This window comes from Monodelphis domestica, chromosome 4 (genome assembly GCF_027887165.1).
Source record: "Monodelphis domestica isolate mMonDom1 chromosome 4, mMonDom1.pri, whole genome shotgun sequence".
NCBI classification, from domain to species: Eukaryota; Metazoa; Chordata; class Mammalia; order Didelphimorphia; family Didelphidae; genus Monodelphis; species Monodelphis domestica.
In genome coordinates this window covers 320,874,839-320,895,436 of record NC_077230.1, presented here as the reverse complement: position 1 = coordinate 320,895,436, position 20,598 = coordinate 320,874,839, and the positions used below count along the sequence as shown (strand labels likewise).

The 20,598-nt window shown below is 38.7% G+C and overlaps 2 protein-coding genes across 5 annotated transcripts in view; one reads left to right on the top strand and one right to left on the bottom strand.

The window, feature by feature from the left end:
- RB1 (RB transcriptional corepressor 1) overlaps nucleotides 1–11,909 on the top strand; it is a 158,731-nt gene extending 146,822 nt beyond the window's left edge. For all 4 annotated transcript variants that reach the window (XM_001368762.4, XM_056794860.1, XM_056794858.1 and 1 more), the window contains 4 exons: nucleotides 1,466–1,496; nucleotides 6,336–6,478; nucleotides 7,178–7,227; nucleotides 10,032–11,909. In XM_001368762.4, coding sequence (XP_001368799.1) covers nucleotides 1,466–1,496; nucleotides 6,336–6,478; nucleotides 7,178–7,227; nucleotides 10,032–10,105 — 298 coding nt within the window. In that variant the 3' untranslated portion in view covers nucleotides 10,106–11,909. The remainder of the gene's footprint in view (nucleotides 1–1,465; nucleotides 1,497–6,335; nucleotides 6,479–7,177; nucleotides 7,228–10,031) is intronic.
- Nucleotides 1–15,274, bottom strand: part of LPAR6 (lysophosphatidic acid receptor 6) — a 70,191-nt gene extending 54,917 nt beyond the window's left edge. Inside the window, exon 1 of the mRNA XM_056794861.1 lies at nucleotides 14,883–15,274. The gene's annotated coding sequence lies outside the window, so the exon portion shown is untranslated. The remainder of the gene's footprint in view (nucleotides 1–14,882) is intronic.
- Nucleotides 15,275–20,598: the final 5,324 nt, after the last annotated feature.

Genomic DNA, 20,598 nt, shown 5'->3' with positions numbered 1-20,598 from the left:
ACACTAATTTTTTAGGGCATAATTAATGTGATAGCATTATTCTTTTCTTTTCTTTGTCTATACTAGTATTTTTATATACAGTATATAATTTATTTAGTTAGTTTTCATTTAGCTGCCCTAATAGCATTGATATTTCCTCCCTTATGTTGTAATATATAAAATATAAATATAAAAAATATGAAATAATAGATTTTAGGATGAGGAAGTACCTTCAAAATCACCTGATCCAACTCCCTCAAATTACTTAATGAGACCAGAGTAAATATCTTGTCCAAGGTCACCCAACTAATTAATGTAAAACTTGGGACTAAAACTCAGATCTTCCTGATACCTAGTCCAGTGCCCTTTTTATTTTTATCATACTGTCTTCCTAAAAGACAGGAACTTTGTCTCATTAGTTAGAACCTTATGCAAATTAGTTCTAAGTAAATGATTTTAAATGATGGTAGTGATTCATTCTGTGCTAATGATGGTATCTATTTTGCTTTCCTTGGTAAAATAAAATGTCCACTTAAAGGTCTTCTGAGGGGGGCCTGAGTTACCCACTTCATCTCCCACTACTCTCTCAGGGAGCCTTCTCTGGTAATAATGATTTTTTAAAAAATCAAAATCAAACCCATTGACTCAACTCAACAACATATGCAATATCATGCTGGGTTAGTCTTTCTTTATAGTTTCCCTCATGAGAATGTAGTGCCTTAAGTTTGTCATTCTGATCATGAACCATTTTACTAGTGAAATAAATAGGAAAGTACTGTTTGAAAAAGATACAATAAAGAACTAAAGACCTCTTACCATATTTAGTTTTTATTATAGTTACAATACCTGCTGGAAAGGAACAAGTATATCCCTGAGTACAAAAAACTATAGTTACATATGACTTGATAGAAATAAATGTGGATGATTTATTAAAAGAAATTCTTTTTGTTCTTTGACTCTTTGTTCATATAAAATGTGGTATACTTTTCTTACATTTTTTTCCCATCTCTGTAAATAATTAGCATGATAGATAGTGTTGGCCCTAGAGCCAGAAAAATAACTGAGCATGAATAGCATGAACCGGCAGAGTCTTACCCTTAGTGCCGTTAGGCAAATCTTTTAGCCTGAGACTGTTTCCTCACCTGTTAAGTTAGGATAAATAAGATGTAAGGATCAAATGAGATAATGTATAAGAAATGCTATGCAAACTTTAATGCACTACGTGTTAGCCATTATTATTTTTCATGTCCTTATAAAATAGTAGCTTAAAATAACTACCATTAAAAAAATTAAAGCATCATCATAATATGGAAGGAAATTAGGCACTAGTTTACTTTTATACATAATGAGAATAGCATTTCAGTGATGTAAGAGATAGTCTTCATTTTTATCAATTTAATCTTTAGAATAACATGTACATATTTAAATGTCATTTTTTGTATATGTTCTTAAGCTAATTAACTTGTGTTTCATTTTATCTTAACAGAATATTGGTTTCAATTGGTGAATCATTTGGCGTGAGTATTTTATTTGCATAAAATTGTATTTTTCTTTTAAAATGGTAAATTCAATTTTAATTTTAAATTTTAAATTCTCCTATAACCTGAGCAAAAAAGTTCAAGATTTTGCTGCACTGTTTTGAATCTAAAAATAATTTATGTTAATCTGACAATTGTAATCTAGATTACCAGAGATGAGATTTCTCAAATTTCACTGATATGCCAAAATGTGCAGTCCATGTAGACAGTACCATCTTGCTTTTATTTTTCTTTAATTTATTTACAATTTATATTTTTTCTATTTTCTCAATTAAAAAAAGAAAAAACATCAGTTCATAAAAGATTGCTAGATTTCTTGGAAACTATCCTCTTTATTATTTCTTACAACATGATGGTATTACATTGTGGTCATAGCCATACTTGTTCAGTCATTCCTCAATTGACTTGAACAACCTTTAGATTTCTCTCCCTTGTTATTCAAGCTTTTCAGAAGTCTTTTTGGTGTCTTCTAGTTCATACCAAGTTCTTAAATCTTAGGTTCTAACCTTCGTACTCCCTACCTTTCTCTATTCCTTTTTAGAAAATTTAGTAGATAAAAGAATAACAAAATTAATAAATCAGGAGGTCCTAGAAGTAAGCTATTCCTTGACTTTACCCAAAGCATTAATCCAGATTAGACCATCACAGATTAGTAGTCATCTAGACCTCTAATGACTTAGAAGCCCCTAAAATCCGCATGGTACCTAATACCATTTTTTGATACTTCTATTTAGCAATACATTTTCCTTCTGCTTTCCTGTTTCTACTATGCATTGATCTTTGTCCTGCTTTCTGGAGCCTGTTAAAATAAGTTGTCAGCCTTCTATATTATCCCTGCAGTAGCTGAAAATAGCTATTATGTCTGCTCTAAGTTGACTTCCTTTTTAGAAACAGGCTATGGCATACTACCTCTTCTCTCTCTGAATTCTTTGAAATCTACCCTCCTAAGGCACAAGATACTAGTCAAACTATCGTTGGCACTTGTGTTCTTATTTATCATAAGTTTGAATCCTGGTAATTTCACTTCCTGAAGCAGTTCTTCATTGCTGATCAGAATCAGGTTCAGAATAAAAGTTCCTGTTATTGCTTTCTCTACTTTCTGAAGAATTAAATTATTACTGAGGCAAGTCAAGAGTTCACCAGATATTCTGCATCTAGTTCTAATAGATACCTGAATTGTTGAAATAGATAGGGGAAATCAGGGAAAAGAGATAAAGGGAACAATTGCCTATGGCTGCCATCACTTAAGTGTCAAATCAGACAATTCTCTCTGTTTCCTAGGAACAAAGCTTTCAGCTCCACTTATTATGTATGTCTAAAGCCTTTGCCAGCTCCATACCCTCACATGCCTTCCCTCAGATGGACTAGCACCTCTGAAGTATAGCCCTTTTCAAGCAGATCATCCACCCACCTTTTTTCCCAGTTCTCACCTGTGGCTCCAAGAAACTATAACTTGCACAGTGGCTACACCCCAGTACAACTTTCTTGGCAGTTAGGCTAAATCCAGTTGAGGGTAGCTAGCAGGTCTTAAACTCATGGGTAAATTAGGGGAATGTCTACCTTAAGCATGTGAAGACTTCCTCCAGTAGAATGGGAGGATGAGAACAGTTTGTTCCAACAGCCATGGAGGTGGCTGAAATAGATAATATGGGACACCTAGAGCTTGGTTACTCTAAAAGTTGCCATCAAAGTGGCTAAGGTTATCCACTACATCCTGAGCTATCTCTAGTCCCTGACTTTTGTCTTGCCACTGGACTTCATTGACTGGAAGAGAGAATGAAGCAGATGACTTTTGTACAACTCTGCCTCACTCAAATCCAATTCTCACACAACTCAAGACATCTCACTGTGATGTCATTGGTCCTTTTTGAAAACAAAGGGTCAAACTACAACAGTGATAGGGAGATAGTTGGGCTAGCAAACAAGAATTAGTTTGTGAAAAGAGGTCAATTCACCTATCAAGAAGAGATATAAAAATTCCACTTAAAATAACTGTAGATAGTAAAAAATATTTGTGAGTCTGCCTACCAAGACAAACCCAGAAACTATTTGAACACAATTACAAAGCACTTTTCATACAAATAAAATCAGATCTAAACAACTAGAGAAATATTCATTGCTCATGAGTAGGCCAAACCAATATAATAAAAATGACAATTCTATATAAATTAATTCAGTGCCATACCAATCATACTACCAAATAATTATTTTATAGAACTTGAAAAAGTAACAAAATTCATCTAGAAGAACAAAAGTCAAGAATATCAAGGGAATAAATTGTTAAAAATGTGAAGGTAGTTGGCCTATCACTACCAAGTTTCAATAAAGAAATTAAGGAGGTGAATATAAAAGTTAGATTTGGGGGCAGCTAGGCAACTCAGTAAATAGAAAGCCAGGCCTACAGACTGGTGAGTTCAACTGGCTTCAGTCACTTACTTCCTGGTTATGTGACCCTGGGCAAGGCACTTAAACCCAATTGCCTAGCCCTTAGTGCTCTTCTGCCTTAGAATCAGTGATTCTAAGATGGAAGAGAGAGAGGGATTTTTAAAAAAAAAAGAAAAATTAGATTTGATAGACCTCAGGAGAAAACTGAATGAGAATAAAAAGGAACATACCTTTTTTTTCTACAATATATGGCAGCTTCACAAAAACTGACCAAATAATACAACATAAAAGCCTCACAACCAAATGCAAGAAAGCAGAAATATATGCATTCAATAAAATTGTACTCAACAAAGGGCTTAAAATTGCTCAACAAAGAGCTATGAAAAAAAGATTAATAATTAGAAACTAAATAACCTTATCCTAAAAAATGAATGGATCAAAGAAAAAAGTAATAATTTCATTAAAGAGAAAGATATCAAGTAGGCAGCATGCCAAAATTTTGGAGATATACTCAAAGCAGGACTTAGGGAAAAATTTATATCTTTAAAATACTTACATCAATAAAATAGAGAAAGAGCAGGCCGGTGAATTGGACATGCAACTAAAAAAAAAAACTAGAAGAAGAAATTAAAATTTCCCAATTAAACATCAAATTAGAAATCCTGAAAAATCAGAGATTAATAAAATTGAGAGTAAGAAAATCATTGAACTAATTAATAAGACAAAGAGCTAGTTTTAAAAAAATAAACCATTGCTTAATTTGATCAAACAAAAGAAAGAAAAAATTACTAGTATTAAAAATGAAAAAGGTGAATTCATAACCAGTGAAGAGGAAATTAAAGCAATTATTAGGCAATACTTTGCCCAATTATATGCCAACACATCTACCATCTAAGTGAAATAGGTGGATATTTTTTTAAAATATCAATTGCCCAGATTAGCAGAAGAGGAAATACAATCCTTAAACAACTCCATTTTAGAGAAAGGAATTTAACAAACCATCAATGAATTCCTTAAGAAAAAAGGCCCCAGGGCCAGATAGATTGACAAATGAATTTCTATCAAACACTTAAAGAACAGTTAATTCCAGTATTATATAAAATATTTGGGAAAATAACTGAAGAAAGAATTCTACCAACTTCATTTTGTGACACAAATGTGGAACTGATACCTAAACCAGAAAGAAAAAAAGAGAAAGAAAACTATGGGTCAATCTCCCTAAATGAATATCAATGCAAGAATTTTAAATTAAATACCAGCCAAGGAGATTACACTTATTTATCACAAGGATCATATACTATTTTCAATATTAAGGAAACTATCAGCATCATTGACCATATCAATAACAAAACCAACAGAAAGCATAAGATTATCTCAATAGATGCAGAAAAAGCTTTTGACAAAGTACAACATCCATTCCTATTAAAGACACTAGAGAACATTACAATGGAACATTCCTTAAAATGTTAAATTGTATCTTTCTAAACTAATCAGCAAGTTTTATCTGTAATAGACAAAAACTAGAATGCTTCCCAATAGGAGTGAAGCAAGGTTGCCCATAATCGCCACTGTATTTACCCCTTCTCCAGTGTGTCAAGCACAATGTTATATACATAGTAGGTGTTAATACAGACAGTAAATATTGTATGTGAGTAGGAAAATTCCATGTCCTTACCCATTCTCTTTTTTTCTTGTATCTGTCCAAAACAGAATAAGTTATTTCCCCCCAGTCTACATCCCCTGTGGCCCTCTCCCTTCTCCAAACTTCTGTATTTTGTGCTCCTAGACTGTTAGCCTTCACTCTTCTTCCATCTCTCACAAACAGTCACATAAGTAATGATTACTTACTTGATGACTAATGTCATATGTTGCAGAGAGGTCAAAAAAGATGAGACTTGTAAAGAGACCATTAGATCTAGCAACTTAGATTTTTATATCCCTAGCTCCTCAGCACAGTGCCTGGCACATAATAGGAGCAGATAACTGTGATAATAATGAAAATAAAGTCTACTTTAAGACAGATAGTTCCTACTTAAGCTTAAATCTATATCATGTTAGGAAGATACCTTGTTTTAAGACTTAACACAAGGAAAGATTCAGAAAAAGAATGGAGTCAATCAATGAGATGTATTTAGAATTAGTAGTCCAAAGCAAGAGCTTCTTGGGTGGAGATGGTTTAGAGAGGTAAAAGTAGGGGGTTTGAGATGCAGTTTCATGTACTAATATGCCATAACTTTGACAGGCTCTTCATATTGATCAGTTGGTAAAATAATAGCAAATCAAAATACATAGATACTTCTGATTATTTTTTCAAGCTGAACAATTGAACTTGTTCCATACTGCAGATAAAGCTTTGCTGCCTTGAGAAGTGCTAGAGCTGGGATTCCTTTGGTTTTAAAAGAATAAACCTTTTAGTAATTTTGTAATTTCCAGACTTCTGAGAAGTTTCAGAAAATTAACCAAATGGTGTGTAGCAGCGACCGTTTGCTCAAAAGAAGTGCTGAAGGAAGCAATCCTCCTAAGCCACTGAAAAAACTACGCTTTGATATTGAAGGATCAGATGAAGCAGATGGAAGGTATGAGCTTTTCTATTAAAATCACACTGCTGTTGTGGAAGTATCTACACCAGGGGTTTAGAACCAGGAGTGCTGAAGTCTGGGCTCTGCTATTGACTAGATTCTGTGATCCTAAGCAAGGCACTTGAATTTTCTGTGCCTCCGTTTCCTCATCTAATGAGAAAATAGCCCTTCTTTTATTTCATAGGACTGTTGTAGGATCAAATGGAATTTTAGATGAAGGAGCTTTGGAAAACTGAATTACGAATGGTGTCATCACCTTTTGCCAGAGTTTTATCAAAGAAACAGGATATTTAATTATAGATATTACTGCAATTTTATAATAGTTCATTATTATTAAACAATAAAGCCCTGAATCTTGAGAAAGCTGAACTAATATTTTAATGAAAATTGCCCAAAATTATGTAGCACCATAATTTATGGAACATTTTATTTTATTTACTTCAATAAGCTTATAAAATCAATTAATTCACTAAAGTAATAGTAGTATGAAATAAATGGTTAAAACTATAAATAATGGAGTGTGAGAGTTACTGGATTAAGAATTATAAGAAGTCTAGGTTTAAGGCCTGGTCTGTCCTTGGCTTTCTCTATGATTCCAAAAGCATTACCGTATCTCCAAAGCACTTAAATGTGATTTATTACAAATGTGCACATACATGCAAGGTAAATGTTTGTTTGTTTGTTTTTTTCCTGCAGCAAACATCTCCCTGGGGAATCCAAATTTCAACAGAAACTTGCAGAAATGAGTAAGTATATATAATTTCTTTGTAGATGTTAAAGAGATGCAAATAGAGATTAGAAAATCTAGTTTAGAAATTCACATGTATAAAAAGAAAAATGACAAGGTGCTTCAACAGCCAATTGTTGGAATATCTACTGTTTCAATTTCAAGTAATACAGAAATTTGGAAAAAATGATGCTGCCGCTGACATTAAGGAATTTGTACCGTGCGTGTGATAGTGACAAAGAAGAGTACCAGACAACTCAAGTTCTCTTTATGACAATGTTCACTATGAAATTTCTTACACAAGAGAACTCACCCTATTATACTTAAAATCATATTCAGTTTATAAAACTTTGTTTTTACACTTTTCAGAATTCTATCTGTTGCGAAATCAGGTATTCTTTTTTTTTTTAAACCCTTACCTTCTGTCTTGGAGTCAATACTGTGTATTGGCTCCAAGGCAGAAGAGTGGTAAGAGCTAGGCAATGGGGGTCAAGTGACTTGCCCAGGGTCACACAACTGGGAGGTATTCTTATAGGAGAAAAGTGATCATTATTCTGTGTGCCTTTTTTTAATTAAAAATTTTCCAGTCAATGAAAAACAGCTCATCTCTCTCTCACATCCTTTTCATTCCCATTTAAAAAAAAAAAAGGAAAAGCAAAACTTTTATTATAAATATGTATAGTCAAGCAGAACAGATTACTACATTGGCCATTTCCAAAAACTGTTTCAGTCTGCACTCGGAGTCCATTGCCTTTTCTTCAGGACGTGAATGACATGTTTCTTCATGAGCCCTCTTAAGTTTTGTTGGCCACGCGCTCATCAGAGTCCCTAAATCTTTCAGAACTGTTTTTTTTTTTTACAATATTGTTATTGTACAAATTGTTCTCCTGATTTTGCCTACTTCACACTGCATCATTTCCCAGAAGCTTTCCTTCATTTCTCCAAAACCAACCCCTTCTTTTTGCTTTTTCCAAAAGTCTTTCATGCAGGATTATTAATAAAGTACAGTATTGCTTAGCTACATATTAACTCTACATGGCTCTAGTTAGGAAATACTTTAAGATAACAGAATTGTATTTCTTAGAACATTTCTAAGGGTGTTGCAAGATGTTTGGTATGATATGTGTTATTGTAGTTGCTAAATTCTTTATTTAGAATTTAAAGATTTATTCTTCAATTATGACATTCAACAATATTTATCATATGAAATGCCATATGTAAAGCCCTTGGAAGAAGAAATATTAAAATAATCCTTTAAATTTGAAAAGTTATTTATCTTCTAAATTAGTCTTAAACTTCTTTACTACCTAAAAAGGAACTACAAAAAAAATGTGGAATTTTTTTAGAGACTGAATTGAAATCTATCAATTTCAAAACCATTCTTTCCATTAATTTATGGAAAAAGATTTTGCAAACAATTCACTTTTATCTCTTTTAGTATTTTATGTTGATTCACTTTGAGAATTTTCTAAACTCTCAAGTAATTATCTGTTGGGTTTTTTTAAAGATAGATATGAGGTCATTTAATAAAAACACAATTTATAATGTTATGAATTTTGGACTCTACAAATATGCCGTTAAAAAAACAAAAAATACTCTGTGAAAGTCTGTATGTGTTCTGCAAGTTGAACTAAGAATAGTGAATTTGTTTCCTGGTGACCCATTTAGAGATGAGTAACAAGCTTCTCTCTTTAGGAAGGAGTTCAAAGGCTTTGTGCTCTGAGCCTAACTAAGCCACAGAAAAATTCTAGAGGAGCAGCAGGCTTAACCCCTGAGGCTCAGAAACTCCTGTGACTCTTCAGTCTTCTCAAAACCCTCTGAATCCAAAAAAGGTTATCTATCCCAAGATATGCTGAGGCCCCAGGGCTGGGAGAGGAAGGGAGAAAAAGACCTCCACTAAAAAGTGGCTAATCCATTTTACTTACTTTTCCAAAAAAACTAACAAAGGACCAATCAGTTAATAAGAATTCTTAATTAACTCTTGATATTTTCCACTTTTTTTCTTTTACTGTTTTAATTATTGGATTTAAATAACTCTTTGTGACATGACAGCTCTCTTTGCTGTACTAGGATTACAGTCAAAGAACACAGGCAAAAGAACAGCTAGCCATGTCTTGGTAAAATCTACATAGATATTAGAAGGGCAGAGAGTCAGGACTAGCTGAAGAGTTCACAACAGCTCAGGGGTGGTTTCAGGTCAAGCCAAGCAGTTCTTAAGGAACCAGGGGCTGTGGTTTATGACATGAGGCTTACATTGTCAGTTCATAGCTGGTTTCTCCAGCAGATTAGAGTATTGAACACACAAGGAAAAAGAGTAATTTGGTCTGATCTTTAGCATTCTCTATTACATTTCATACTTTTGTGTAACAAAAAAAACAAGCAAACAGAGCTTAACCGTTTGAGGCAGTGGTACATTCTCAAATCTAGCATTGCCTCACTCTATTAAATACCTAGTGGTTATTTTTTTAGTCTATTTACTTCTGTATTTGTTTCCTTAGAGACAGTTGTGATTCATAGATAGAACTCTCACTAAGTAAGGCTTCAAGTGAGGAAAAACTTGGGTTCAGATCCCACTTCTAACTACTATCTACATGACCTTGGGCAAGTCATTTAACATATCCCTCTCAAGCAGCTTCCTAGGATTTTTCTAAGAGTCATAGATGGCCTAGGGAGTTCTGACACCAGGAATTTGTATAATAAAATCTTTTGGTATTTTGGTCTTTTGGGGGCTGGGTCATTATGAATCCATATTATATTGAAATGTATTCCCCATCAGACTTTTAACTATTAACAGTCTTAATGATTTTTGTTGTCTTTCTTTAGCATCTACTCGTACAAGAATGCAAAAGCAGAAAATGAACGATAGCATGGATACGTCAAGCAAGGAGGAAAAGTGAACATCTTTTCAGGACCTTGCTCAGCACTGTATACACCTCCTGTCTTCATTCCTTGCCTTTCCTTTACCAAATGGCACATTGCCTAGTTCCTATTTGCTATCATTTGTAGTATATAAATTTCAGCTTGAGGAAGAGATCTTTGGAGGTATGCATTTTGTTGTGTGTGTGAGATCCCCAAGTTATTTACAGTGTTGTCATAGTACATACACTGCTTTTATACAAGATGTGATGTCTCGTGTAGATAATGCCACTTTAGATTATCCCAATTTCTAAAGTATAAAGAAAATGTAATACTTTGCAGATTGGGCATAAAGACAGTACAGACAGCATGTATATGATGTATGCCACTTTCATTAATTTATATATTTTTTATTTAATGTTAGCACATTGGGAAGATTTTCCCACCCTCCAAATGCAGATTGGTTGATTCCCCCTTCATTTTTGCTATCCTGAACTCTTTGGCTAAAATAGGCAATTACTTGAAAATTACTTGAAAAAAAGATACTGATTTTTCTACACATAAGAGTTTATTTTACTCTTGGAATCTGATACACTGTTTGCTTATTTTGCATATCTTGTAACATAAGTACAAGCAGAAAGTAAAGTATAAACTCCTGATGCTACTGTACTACTGATAATGGTTCCATACCTCAGTGCCAGGAAACATTTCTTCTTGCTTCTGTCCTCCATCATACATACATGCATTTTGAAGTCTAAATTTGGGCATATGACATCATCATTGGTTCTCATACCAACCAAGTTCCTGAATATACAAAGTACCAGTCCGAGTACTTGAAAAGAGCCTTAAGTTTTACTGTGTCCCTCTAAAATACAGTCCAAGTGCACTTTTAATCTTTCTCTGGGTTCTAACAAATCACGATAGAAATGAAGTGTGCTACCAACACTGATGACATTGTTAGCTGAGATATGATTAAGCAAAGGATCATAAGATAATCATTCTTCCATCAAGCTTCAAATAAGGAAGGAAGGCTTAAGTATTCTCTAGAATGACTATTAAACTTCATCCATGCTTTAGATTTTCATCTTTTAAAACAGCTCTTCTTTTTGCAAGCCAACATGGCCTAACGCTCCCTTTTGCATTTCACAAAACACACTTCATCCTAAAATTATAGCTAAACAGATGTTCTTGAGGATAGCCTTCTTGAACGTTAAGTATTCATGTATGGAGGTGAACTTTATGCAGCTGCTCCAATTCAAGCATCTACATTTAATGGGAAAATGCTTTTTGGAGCACCCAAAGGTGTATTTAAGAAATATGTGGGTAACTTATTTAGAAAGAGAATTAAAAATAGGTGATATTTAAAGTTAGCATCATCTAGCTTTTGACAGAAATCACTTTTAGTCAAATATATATGCCCTGAGCCTTTTTTTCTTTTAATTCACTTACCCTAATTTGGAGCTTTTTGTTAGGAAATGAAATTTTATTTCACCGTAAGTTAAATTTTAAACTTTTGTGTTCTGTTTGACCACTTTCCTGCTATACTTACAAAAATTAGTATATATGAGTCTCTCATTTTTACATGGATTTCACAAAGACCATTTTACATTCTAAGTCAAAGATTTACATACGCTTTTGCTATATTTACATTAGGATTAATGTCAAAGATTTAGGAACTTAAAAGGTGTATATTGTAAAGTTCCTAAATGGGCCAGCAAGTATTTTTTATTGATGACTTGCTACATTTTTGTTCATATGGATTAAAGAGTGTACATTTGAAAGTGTATGTTGCTATTTTCTATAATTTCTAGCTCCTTTAAAAATAAAATAGCTATTGAGACTTAATAGTGTCCTCTTTAGTGTTCCATATGTATGTAATATTCAGATAAGATGATGCATTAGTATTTGAGATGAATGAGAATTTCCAGTCTTCCGAATTAAAATTTTTTTTTTAATTTTCTTTCCTTAAAAAAAAATTTTTTTAGGGGGCAGCTGGGTAGCTCAGTGGATTGAGAACCAGGCCTAGAGACGGGAGGTCCTAGGTTCAAATCTGGCCTCAGCCACTTCCTAGCTGTGTGACCCTGGGCAAGTCACTTGACCCCCATTGCCTAGCCCTTACCACTCTTCTGCCTTGGAGCCAATACACAGTATTGACTCCAAGACGGAAGGTAAGGGTTTTTTATTAAAAAAAAAATTTTTTTTAATAAATCATTTGTCTCTGAAACTAAGAAATGAAAGTAGAGAAAAGGGTAAAGAGAAGTTATAGGCTTGAAGTCTGATGAACATGTGGCAGAAGCAGTTAGGTAAGTCAATAGAGCCCTGGACTTGAAATCAGGTACACATTCAAATTTTACCTCAGGAACTTAGCAACTGTATCACCCTGGGCAAGTCATTTAACCTCTGCCCGTTTTAGCTCCCTCAACTATAAAATGGAGATAAAAGACCTACCTCCCATAGCTGTGAAAATAAAATGAGATATGTTTGTTAAACATTTTGTAAACTTTAAAAAGTTGTGTTATTTTAGCTTCTAACAGAATGATAAACTTAAATGAAAGCAGACAAGCAGTAAGGTAAAAGTTCTAACTCTTAAGTTAGAATTCCTGGCCTGGAATGTTATGCTATGAGGAAACAAAATGGTCTCCCTGCTCTCTTAAAAGTCTAGCTCAGGGGGGCAGCTGGGTAGCTCAGTGGATTGAGAGCCAGGCCTAGAGATGGGAGGTCCTGAGTTCAAATGTGGCCTCAGCTACATCCCAGCTATGTGACCCTGGGCAAGTCACTAACCCTCATTGACCAGCCCTGACCACTCTTCTGCCTTGGAGCCAATACACTGTATTGACTCCAAGACCGAAGGTAAGGGTTTAAAAAAATAAAAAAAGTCTAGCCCAACCTGCATAAAGTAAGAGTTGATCCTACCATACCTATGGCTTGCTGTTAAAGTATAAAATTTTCAAGAGGCCTTCACCATTAAAATAACCCTAAGCCTACCTACCCTGGCATGATCAAGAGGAGTTTAATACAAATATAAGGACACAAAACAACATACAAAAATCTTCCCAAGACAGCAATGAGGAGTAAAGTCAAGGACAGTTCAGACAAGTTTTCCATAATTCAGAGCAGTTCTGATGGCCAGGAGCAAAATCATGTGTCCCACTGAAGGACAGACCTCTTGTGTCCGTGACCCCTTAGCTAGGACAGGGACCAGGGAGTCACTGCCTTTGTGCTATCACCACAAACATCAGCCAGACACTCCCAACAAAAGGAACTTGTAGAGGCTTCCCTTTGGCGATGAGGGGTTGGGGGAGGGTGTAGAAACTTCATTTCTCTTTTATCCAAGTGCTCGGATCATAACCAGGTAATAATAGGGACTATCATGGCTTAGTACAGTATTTTGCATATAGTGAGTGCTTAATAAATGCCTTTTTTCCCATTCATTCAGGTAAATTTAAGTGACCTTTTTTTCAAAATAAGTTCCCTCTTACTGTTATAACAAACAATTTCATTGCCCCATGATACCTGAAAAGAAAGCCCCCTGTCCTAATGGCACTCTGTTCCCTCAAACCCATTCTGGGAAGGAACTTTCTGAACCATTCTGGGGAGAATTCAAGGGACCTCCTCCTTTTCCCCTGCCTGTATGGAACCCTGAGAAGGCAAGCACCTTGGCACAGAGCTCGGACAAAAGAAGAGCTAGGAAGGAGCCATCAGGCCCGACATGGATTGGGAGTCCTCCTCATGGTTGGATCCAAGGCCCGGTTGTAGTAAGGCGGGTTTATCCCAGAAGGGTCCTGGGAATAGAAACTCCAGCCCAGATAGCCAAGCACCATAACAGAGCGGTGGCTTCGCAGTCTGTTCCAGGCTCTGTGATGCCAGCTGCATGAGAAGCAGAGGAAGCACAGAAAAGCCAACGGAATGCAGCAGGCGTAGGCCTGACCCTTCACAGTAAAATGGAGGCCTTGATTAGCAGTACAAGGGGACCCTGAGGGTCTGATGGTACTTTGTTTTCTTTTTCAGTAGCAAACCTACCTGGCATCCCACATCTTAAATACAGAGAGAACAAGGGGCGGTATGATCAATTTGTCAATCAACAGACATAGATCAAAAACTATATGGAATCAATCATATTGACCAAAGCAGCAAATTTGAAATCAAGACATTGAATTCAAATCCTGACAGTACCCCTTAGCCCGACTTTGGAATTCCCGGCTGTAGACCTGTTTCCTCACGTGTAAAATGATGGGTCAGGCTGGACGACCACTAAAGGTTCTCCTAAATCTGGTTCTATGATTCTTCTAAGAAGACGATTAAATGAGCAGGAAGAGCAGCCCTTCCTAATCTAGGGTCCGCAGACCCCCACCCCCACCCCCAGGATCTCTGGATGGATTTCAGAGGTTCTATGAGGCTATGTGAAACAATTACATGTTCATTTTCATTCACGCGAAAGTGAAAGTGTTGTGAGCGCAGGGAAGAGTCTTTACCAGATGGCCAAAGGGGCCCGTGACACAGAAAGACAGCCGGAAGGTGCTCATAGGCCCTCCGCGCTGAGGGATGAGTCAGGCCTTCCCTGGCCTCAAAGAGCTCCCATCTGAGGGAGAGGCCATACCGGGGGAAGGCCTCAGCTTCAGGTGGGTCGGAGGAATCCCGGGGAGCCCCCGGGGCTCCAGCAAAGCAGGCTGCTATGTCTCCTCTCCTATGCCCTTTCCACCCACAACCCTATCCCCACGTCCGGTGTCGTGCACGCTGGTGGCACGAGGGCTCCTGTGTAAGACTTCCGTTCCTCTGGGTCACCTGTAGCTGCTGCTGCTAAGGACGGGAGGTTCTTACCTGCGGACACAACTGCCAGGCCCCGCTCCACAGGCACGTCCTCCAAGAAGACCCCGCAGAGCCTGGAGGGGAACCGGATCCCGCTGGGGGGGAGTCACGTGATCCCAAATCACAGTAAGGGGGGAGGCGGGCCTCCTCACCACACCACTCCCCTTAACAAAGGCTGTGGGCGGGGAGCCGGAAGGCAGGCACTGCCATTCCTGACGCCTTTAAGGTCAGGCTCCCAATGTGGGTGTCTAAGGAGTCGTGATCTTCCCTTCGTGATGGCTTGCCCGACCCTGGAGCGTCTGCTGGCTCCTTCTACACAGGAGTCGCTTCCTCGGGCAATACCCAGGCACTGGTCTGGAACAAGGACCAGGGGGTGGAGAAACACGGCCACGCCCAGGGAAGGACAATCCCTCAGAGGGCTGCAGGGCCACCGCTGGAGCCCTACCAATGACCCTATGTGGTGGGAGGCAGCAGAAAAATTCTTCCAGGCCCCAGAAGGCTCTGGGGAGCCTAGAGCATTGCCCAGGAACCAATATAAATAAAAATGTCATGTCTTTCCCTCAAGTCATGCAACTTGACTGCCTGGAGGTCTTGCCAGGACCCCCTCCTATCAGGTGTTCCTGGTTGGCTTAATAGCTGCTGGGGTCCAGTTCTATAGACCTTTCTCAGGGCTTCCGGGAAAACAAGCAGAAGAATGCTGTTCAACAACTGGATCTTCAGAGGCAGGAGCACTTGGACTCATCCTCCAGCAATGTGGAAACCCCTTGGTAAGGGTATTCACACCCCAAGGGCCTCTGGGAAGCATTATCTTGGGGGTGACAATGGAACCCGGCCACCTTCCCTCTTGTAGAGAGCCCACTTTGTACTAAGAACTCGGTGCAGACTTGCATCATCCATCCAGCTGCACCAAGCACCCAGGAACACGGAAGCACATCTCAAACACAGTAGAGCACAAGAGCACTTCCGGAAGCTTCCAGCGCCCACAGCTCCATGGCCATTGGTCAAGCTGTCCTCATGGAATGCCTAAGGTTTTGAGCCTGATCTTTTTTTAACAGAGACCTCCAAGAACCCGGGGCTCCCATGGGATTATAAGGGCTCCAGGGGAGACACTCCTTTCAAGCTTTCCAAGGTTATAAATCTCTTAATCCCCATTCAAAAGGAAATAAATTTAACCAGTAACTCTAAATAGGGGCCATCAAAACACCCAGATCAGCGATATTAGTTCTTTGACACCTAAAAAGCACAATAAATCTCTGGGTTCCTCTTTAGTTTGAGGGACAGCAAGAATCAGTACCTTTTTATGGACTATATCTGTTATCTTTTGGGGTTTCGCTTAACATTTAACTGAACCAATTGACCCCTGAATTTTCTTAGAATGAATTTCTCACCCTTCCCCTTCCATGTGAACCACCCCCCTGCCTACCTCTCTGCCACAGTCCACCTTGTGTCATTCTATCCTGCCTAATAATATGATAATACAGGCATAAATGTCCTCAGTAAATGGGGTCTCTATCACCAAATTGTAGCAATCTGAAGGAGAATCAAATAAAATCCTGAGGAAAAGTAATGAAAATATCCTGAGCGCCTCAGGTGAAAACTGCTTCTGCCTGGGGTCCCCTACATGGTTAGAGAAGATACTGGGGAGCTCTGTAAGCCCACAGCACAGAGAACAGCACCGGGCCCCTGGCCTACCAAGCTAATGAGGTTGGGAATAGCTACATCATATCCCTTACTAAAGAGAAATGGCTTTCGTCCCATTCTGGGACATTGTTTTGTTTCACATTAACTATACTGGATGGTTCTGGCCTCTCCAAGAACTTCCAGTTAGCCCTTACCTATCCAGGCAAAGAAGCTATTGTACATGTCTGAATAGGCCCAGCCTCCCCAGGACATGACCAGAAGAGATTTGTCCTGGTCAGTCACAAAGGAGATCCAAAGAGATCTTCTCCCCACCTCCAGCCAGCCAGGAGTGCTCCTTCCCTTGGTGGTGTGCCCCTTAAACCAGCCAATAGATACTGGAGAATGAATGCTTCTCGTGGTGCCCTGATAATGGGAACTGTCATGGCTGCCAGGATCTAGCAGCCGCCTAGGTCTGCCCCATCCCGTCTTGGCTCTTTCCAAGTGACAGGAACTCAGGACAGCCACCCCTTGTTCCCAGTTTCCCTGACCCACTCAACCTTCACCTCTGTGGTCCTAATGAAAAAACAGCCTAGGGGGTAGGGGGAGCTTGGCTTTCACCCTAGGGGGGAACATTCCAAAGTCTTTCCATCTGGACCCAAAAACCTAGAGGGTGCTTTATAACCCGCTGGCTGCTAATTAGCACTTAGCACAGTGCCTGGTGCATGGCAGACACTTAATTGAAATCGATTGGCTTTCAAGGATGCCCTCAGTTGTGTCAGAGAAAGACCCTTAGGGCCCCGGGCCCAGATGTCCCAGTATCATTTCAGTAACAGGCCCATGACCACCCGTTATCCACACAGTTCTGAAAGCTTTACCCAAACTGGCTTGAAAGAGGGGGTATCATCCCAGTCTCCCCACTTACTTACTTTAGCCAGCTTGTTCTCCCTCCCATCATCCTCACACCACCTATTTGTCCTATGGCCTAGGCTAGCTAGACAGCTTATCAACCTTATCTTTGCCGCCCCAAAGGCAGGATTTGACTATCTGAAATAGGTTAGCAGAAGGAGTGGGAGAGTGGGACAGAGACAGAAATAGAGAAAGAGGGGGAGAAAAAGAGAGAGGGAGAAGAGAGCGAGAGGGAGAGAGAGGAAGAAAGGAAGAGAGGGAGAGGAAAAGAAGGGGGAGAGAGAGAGGAAGAGAGAAAGAGAGGGAGAGAGAGAGAATAAGAATTTTGGTTCCTCTCGATATTCTCTACTGGGTGACTAGAGGGAATGTATTTTGAGGGACAAAAGAAAATCCCCATCTGGGGCCACAAATTAATTCAACTGATTTTGCAAAATAGATGATCTGTAAACTCTCATGGATGGAGATAGAATTCCACCACCCCTATGAGACCATTCCCTCCTGAGCCACTGTTCTTGGGATCCCCAGCTTGCTGTCTGCAGCTCTTGCTACTCCAGAAGAGCCTTAAGATTGAGGGCCCTGCTACTCTCTAATGTCCCATTACTGAGTCACTTCCCTCTCCAGAAGGCAGTCTTGGGGATGGAGTAAGTGTAGGCCTCAAGAATTTTTTAACCACCAGCTCTAATACCCATTTATGATTTTATAGCCTTAATTTCTACAGAGCTCAAGGCATTCTCCAATACAGAGAATGTGGTCAGGAAGCATGCTTTCCACCTCTAGATTTTTAGTGCTCATTATCTATTAGCATTTAACTCCATTTAAAAACAAACAAACCCATTAAAAGGCCCTCTTTGATCAAGACACACTTTTTAAAGCTTAAAATCTTATTTTTCTCTTTCTCTGGTTGCCTAATTAAGAGAATGATGACTTTTAATTCTCCTTTTCTTGGTGACCCTACCTTTCCATTGATTTGAGTCAGGGAATAGTTTTGGTATTCAGTTACTCAAAAAAGCATTGTACAGACCCACATCATAAATAGGTACTTTCTCTTTATTCCAAAAAGGGTTTCCCATATCCTTTAAATAATGTTTTGGCCACTGGGAAATAAATTTGGCTTTTAACTTTCCTGTCACCCAGGGCTGCAGCTAGGTGGAGAGAGTGCTAGATCTGGAATCGGGAAAAATGGAGTTCAAATCTGGCCTTACTTACTAGCTGTGTGACCCTGGTCAAGTGATTCATTCTCTGCCTGCCTCAGTTTCCTTAACTGTAAAAAGGGAATAATGATAGTAACTACCTCCCAGGGGTTTTGTGAGGATCAAATGAGACATCTATAAAGCTCTTAGCAGAAAGCCTGGCACATGGCACCTTCTGATGCTTAATAAATGTATTCCCTTTTCTTTCCTCCACACTATCCTGCCTCACTAAAAAAAAACCAATAAATTTCACCACAAAGCAAGAGCAAAACAAAACCCCCTTCTACTAGCGTCAAATACTGGAAGCCAAATCTAAAGGAGATTCAGACTTTAAAATGCATTGAGCTGTCCCTGAAGCCAAAAGCTACAATTAAAAACTCCTTTACCAAACTGAGATTAAGTGAATCAATCAAAAAGAGAGAAAGTTTAAAATAAGACAAAGCTGCTCCTGAAGAAATGGGAAAAATAGGTTCCCTGGAGAGGACACAAGAGGCAAAGTGGAGGTTTTAACTCCAATTCCCTGTGGGTGGCCCTCAAGAAGCTCTGAAACAAAATGGGCTCCCTGCCCACCCTCTTTTTAATCTGCTTTTTTCATTTTAATTTTTTAATGTCCATTTAATTAGCCCTCCCCTTCCCCCAAAAAAGAATATTTCCATCTACAAAGCAGAACAGATGAAAAGGATTATATGCAGACCCAGGAGTCACTATTGTCCATCACCTGCTTTCTTTGCCCATGCCCACACCTCTTAAAAGAACTAGCCCAACTGAAACATTAATCTTTTTTTAAGGAAAAAACTAGTGAAGAGGCAGAAAATCCAAGGAAAAGGGCAGAAAGATCCATTGTTTTTTTTCAGGAGCCTCATTCATGAACTTCAGTCTCTCCTTTCCCATAGTTGTTAAAATGGCTCAGCCTTCTCCCTGCTTTCTCCCCACCATTATGGTTTCAAGAGGAACATTTCTCTTTCTCTTTTGAATGTCCTAGCAAAGTAGTACTGGCAACCAGTCTGAGACAAAGGTTGGTAGAAGAGAATTGGGGCCTTCTAATTAGCTTCCTCTTTTTTTAATCCTTACCTCCTGCAATAGTACCAATTTTTTTTTTAACCCTTACCTTCCATCTTGGAGTCAATACTGTGTATTGGTTCCAAGACAGAAGAGCTGGAAGGGCTAGGCATTGGGGGTTAAGTGACTTGCCCAGGGTCACACAGCTGGGAAGTGTCCGAGGGCACATTTGAACCCAGGACCTTCTATCTCTCAATCCACTGAGCTACCCAGCTGCCCCCAGTAGTACCTTTTCTAAAACTAAGCAAATAGGGTCACACAGCTGGAAGTGTGAGGCCCTCCAGGCCGGGCACTGTGTCCACTGGGCCATCTGGCTGCCCTGGGCTTCACCTTCTTTAGCCCCATGTGGAAAAGAGAAGGGAGGCACCAAGGGGAAGGTCTGCGGTAGATGCCCAAGACGTATCTGCCTGCTGCATAAAAGGTGGAAACTGAAGGCAATTCCCATGGAGAGCAACGGTTTCTTTGATGAATGACCCATCGATCATTTCTAAAAACCACAAAAACTGATCTATGAATTTAAGAAATTAAGGAATGAGATCTAAATACATGTGCATGTAAAGCGTCCCCAAAATGTTAGTACCAGACCTCACTAGCGTAAAAACGGAAGATGCACTTATGTGTATGTATATACGTTATATGTATATATAAATAATAAACACATATACACACAGGCGCACACCTTCATATACTGGGCGTGTTTATACGCAGATCTTGTGCTTAAAAGCCTGGATAAAGACTGACCCTCGATCTCAAGCAGTTCCGCACCAGAATTCAGAAATTTGGTCAAGCAGAAATCAAGAGGTCGAGATTGACCGCAGCAGACGAGAGACCATCAACAATGCAGGGAACGAGGTTTAGTCTTTTTGCTGAGCCATGCATTTGCGGTACAGTGTGGCGATTCTCTGAGACTCCCTGCTATTGGAATAATCACTTTAAAAAAGAAAACACAAACA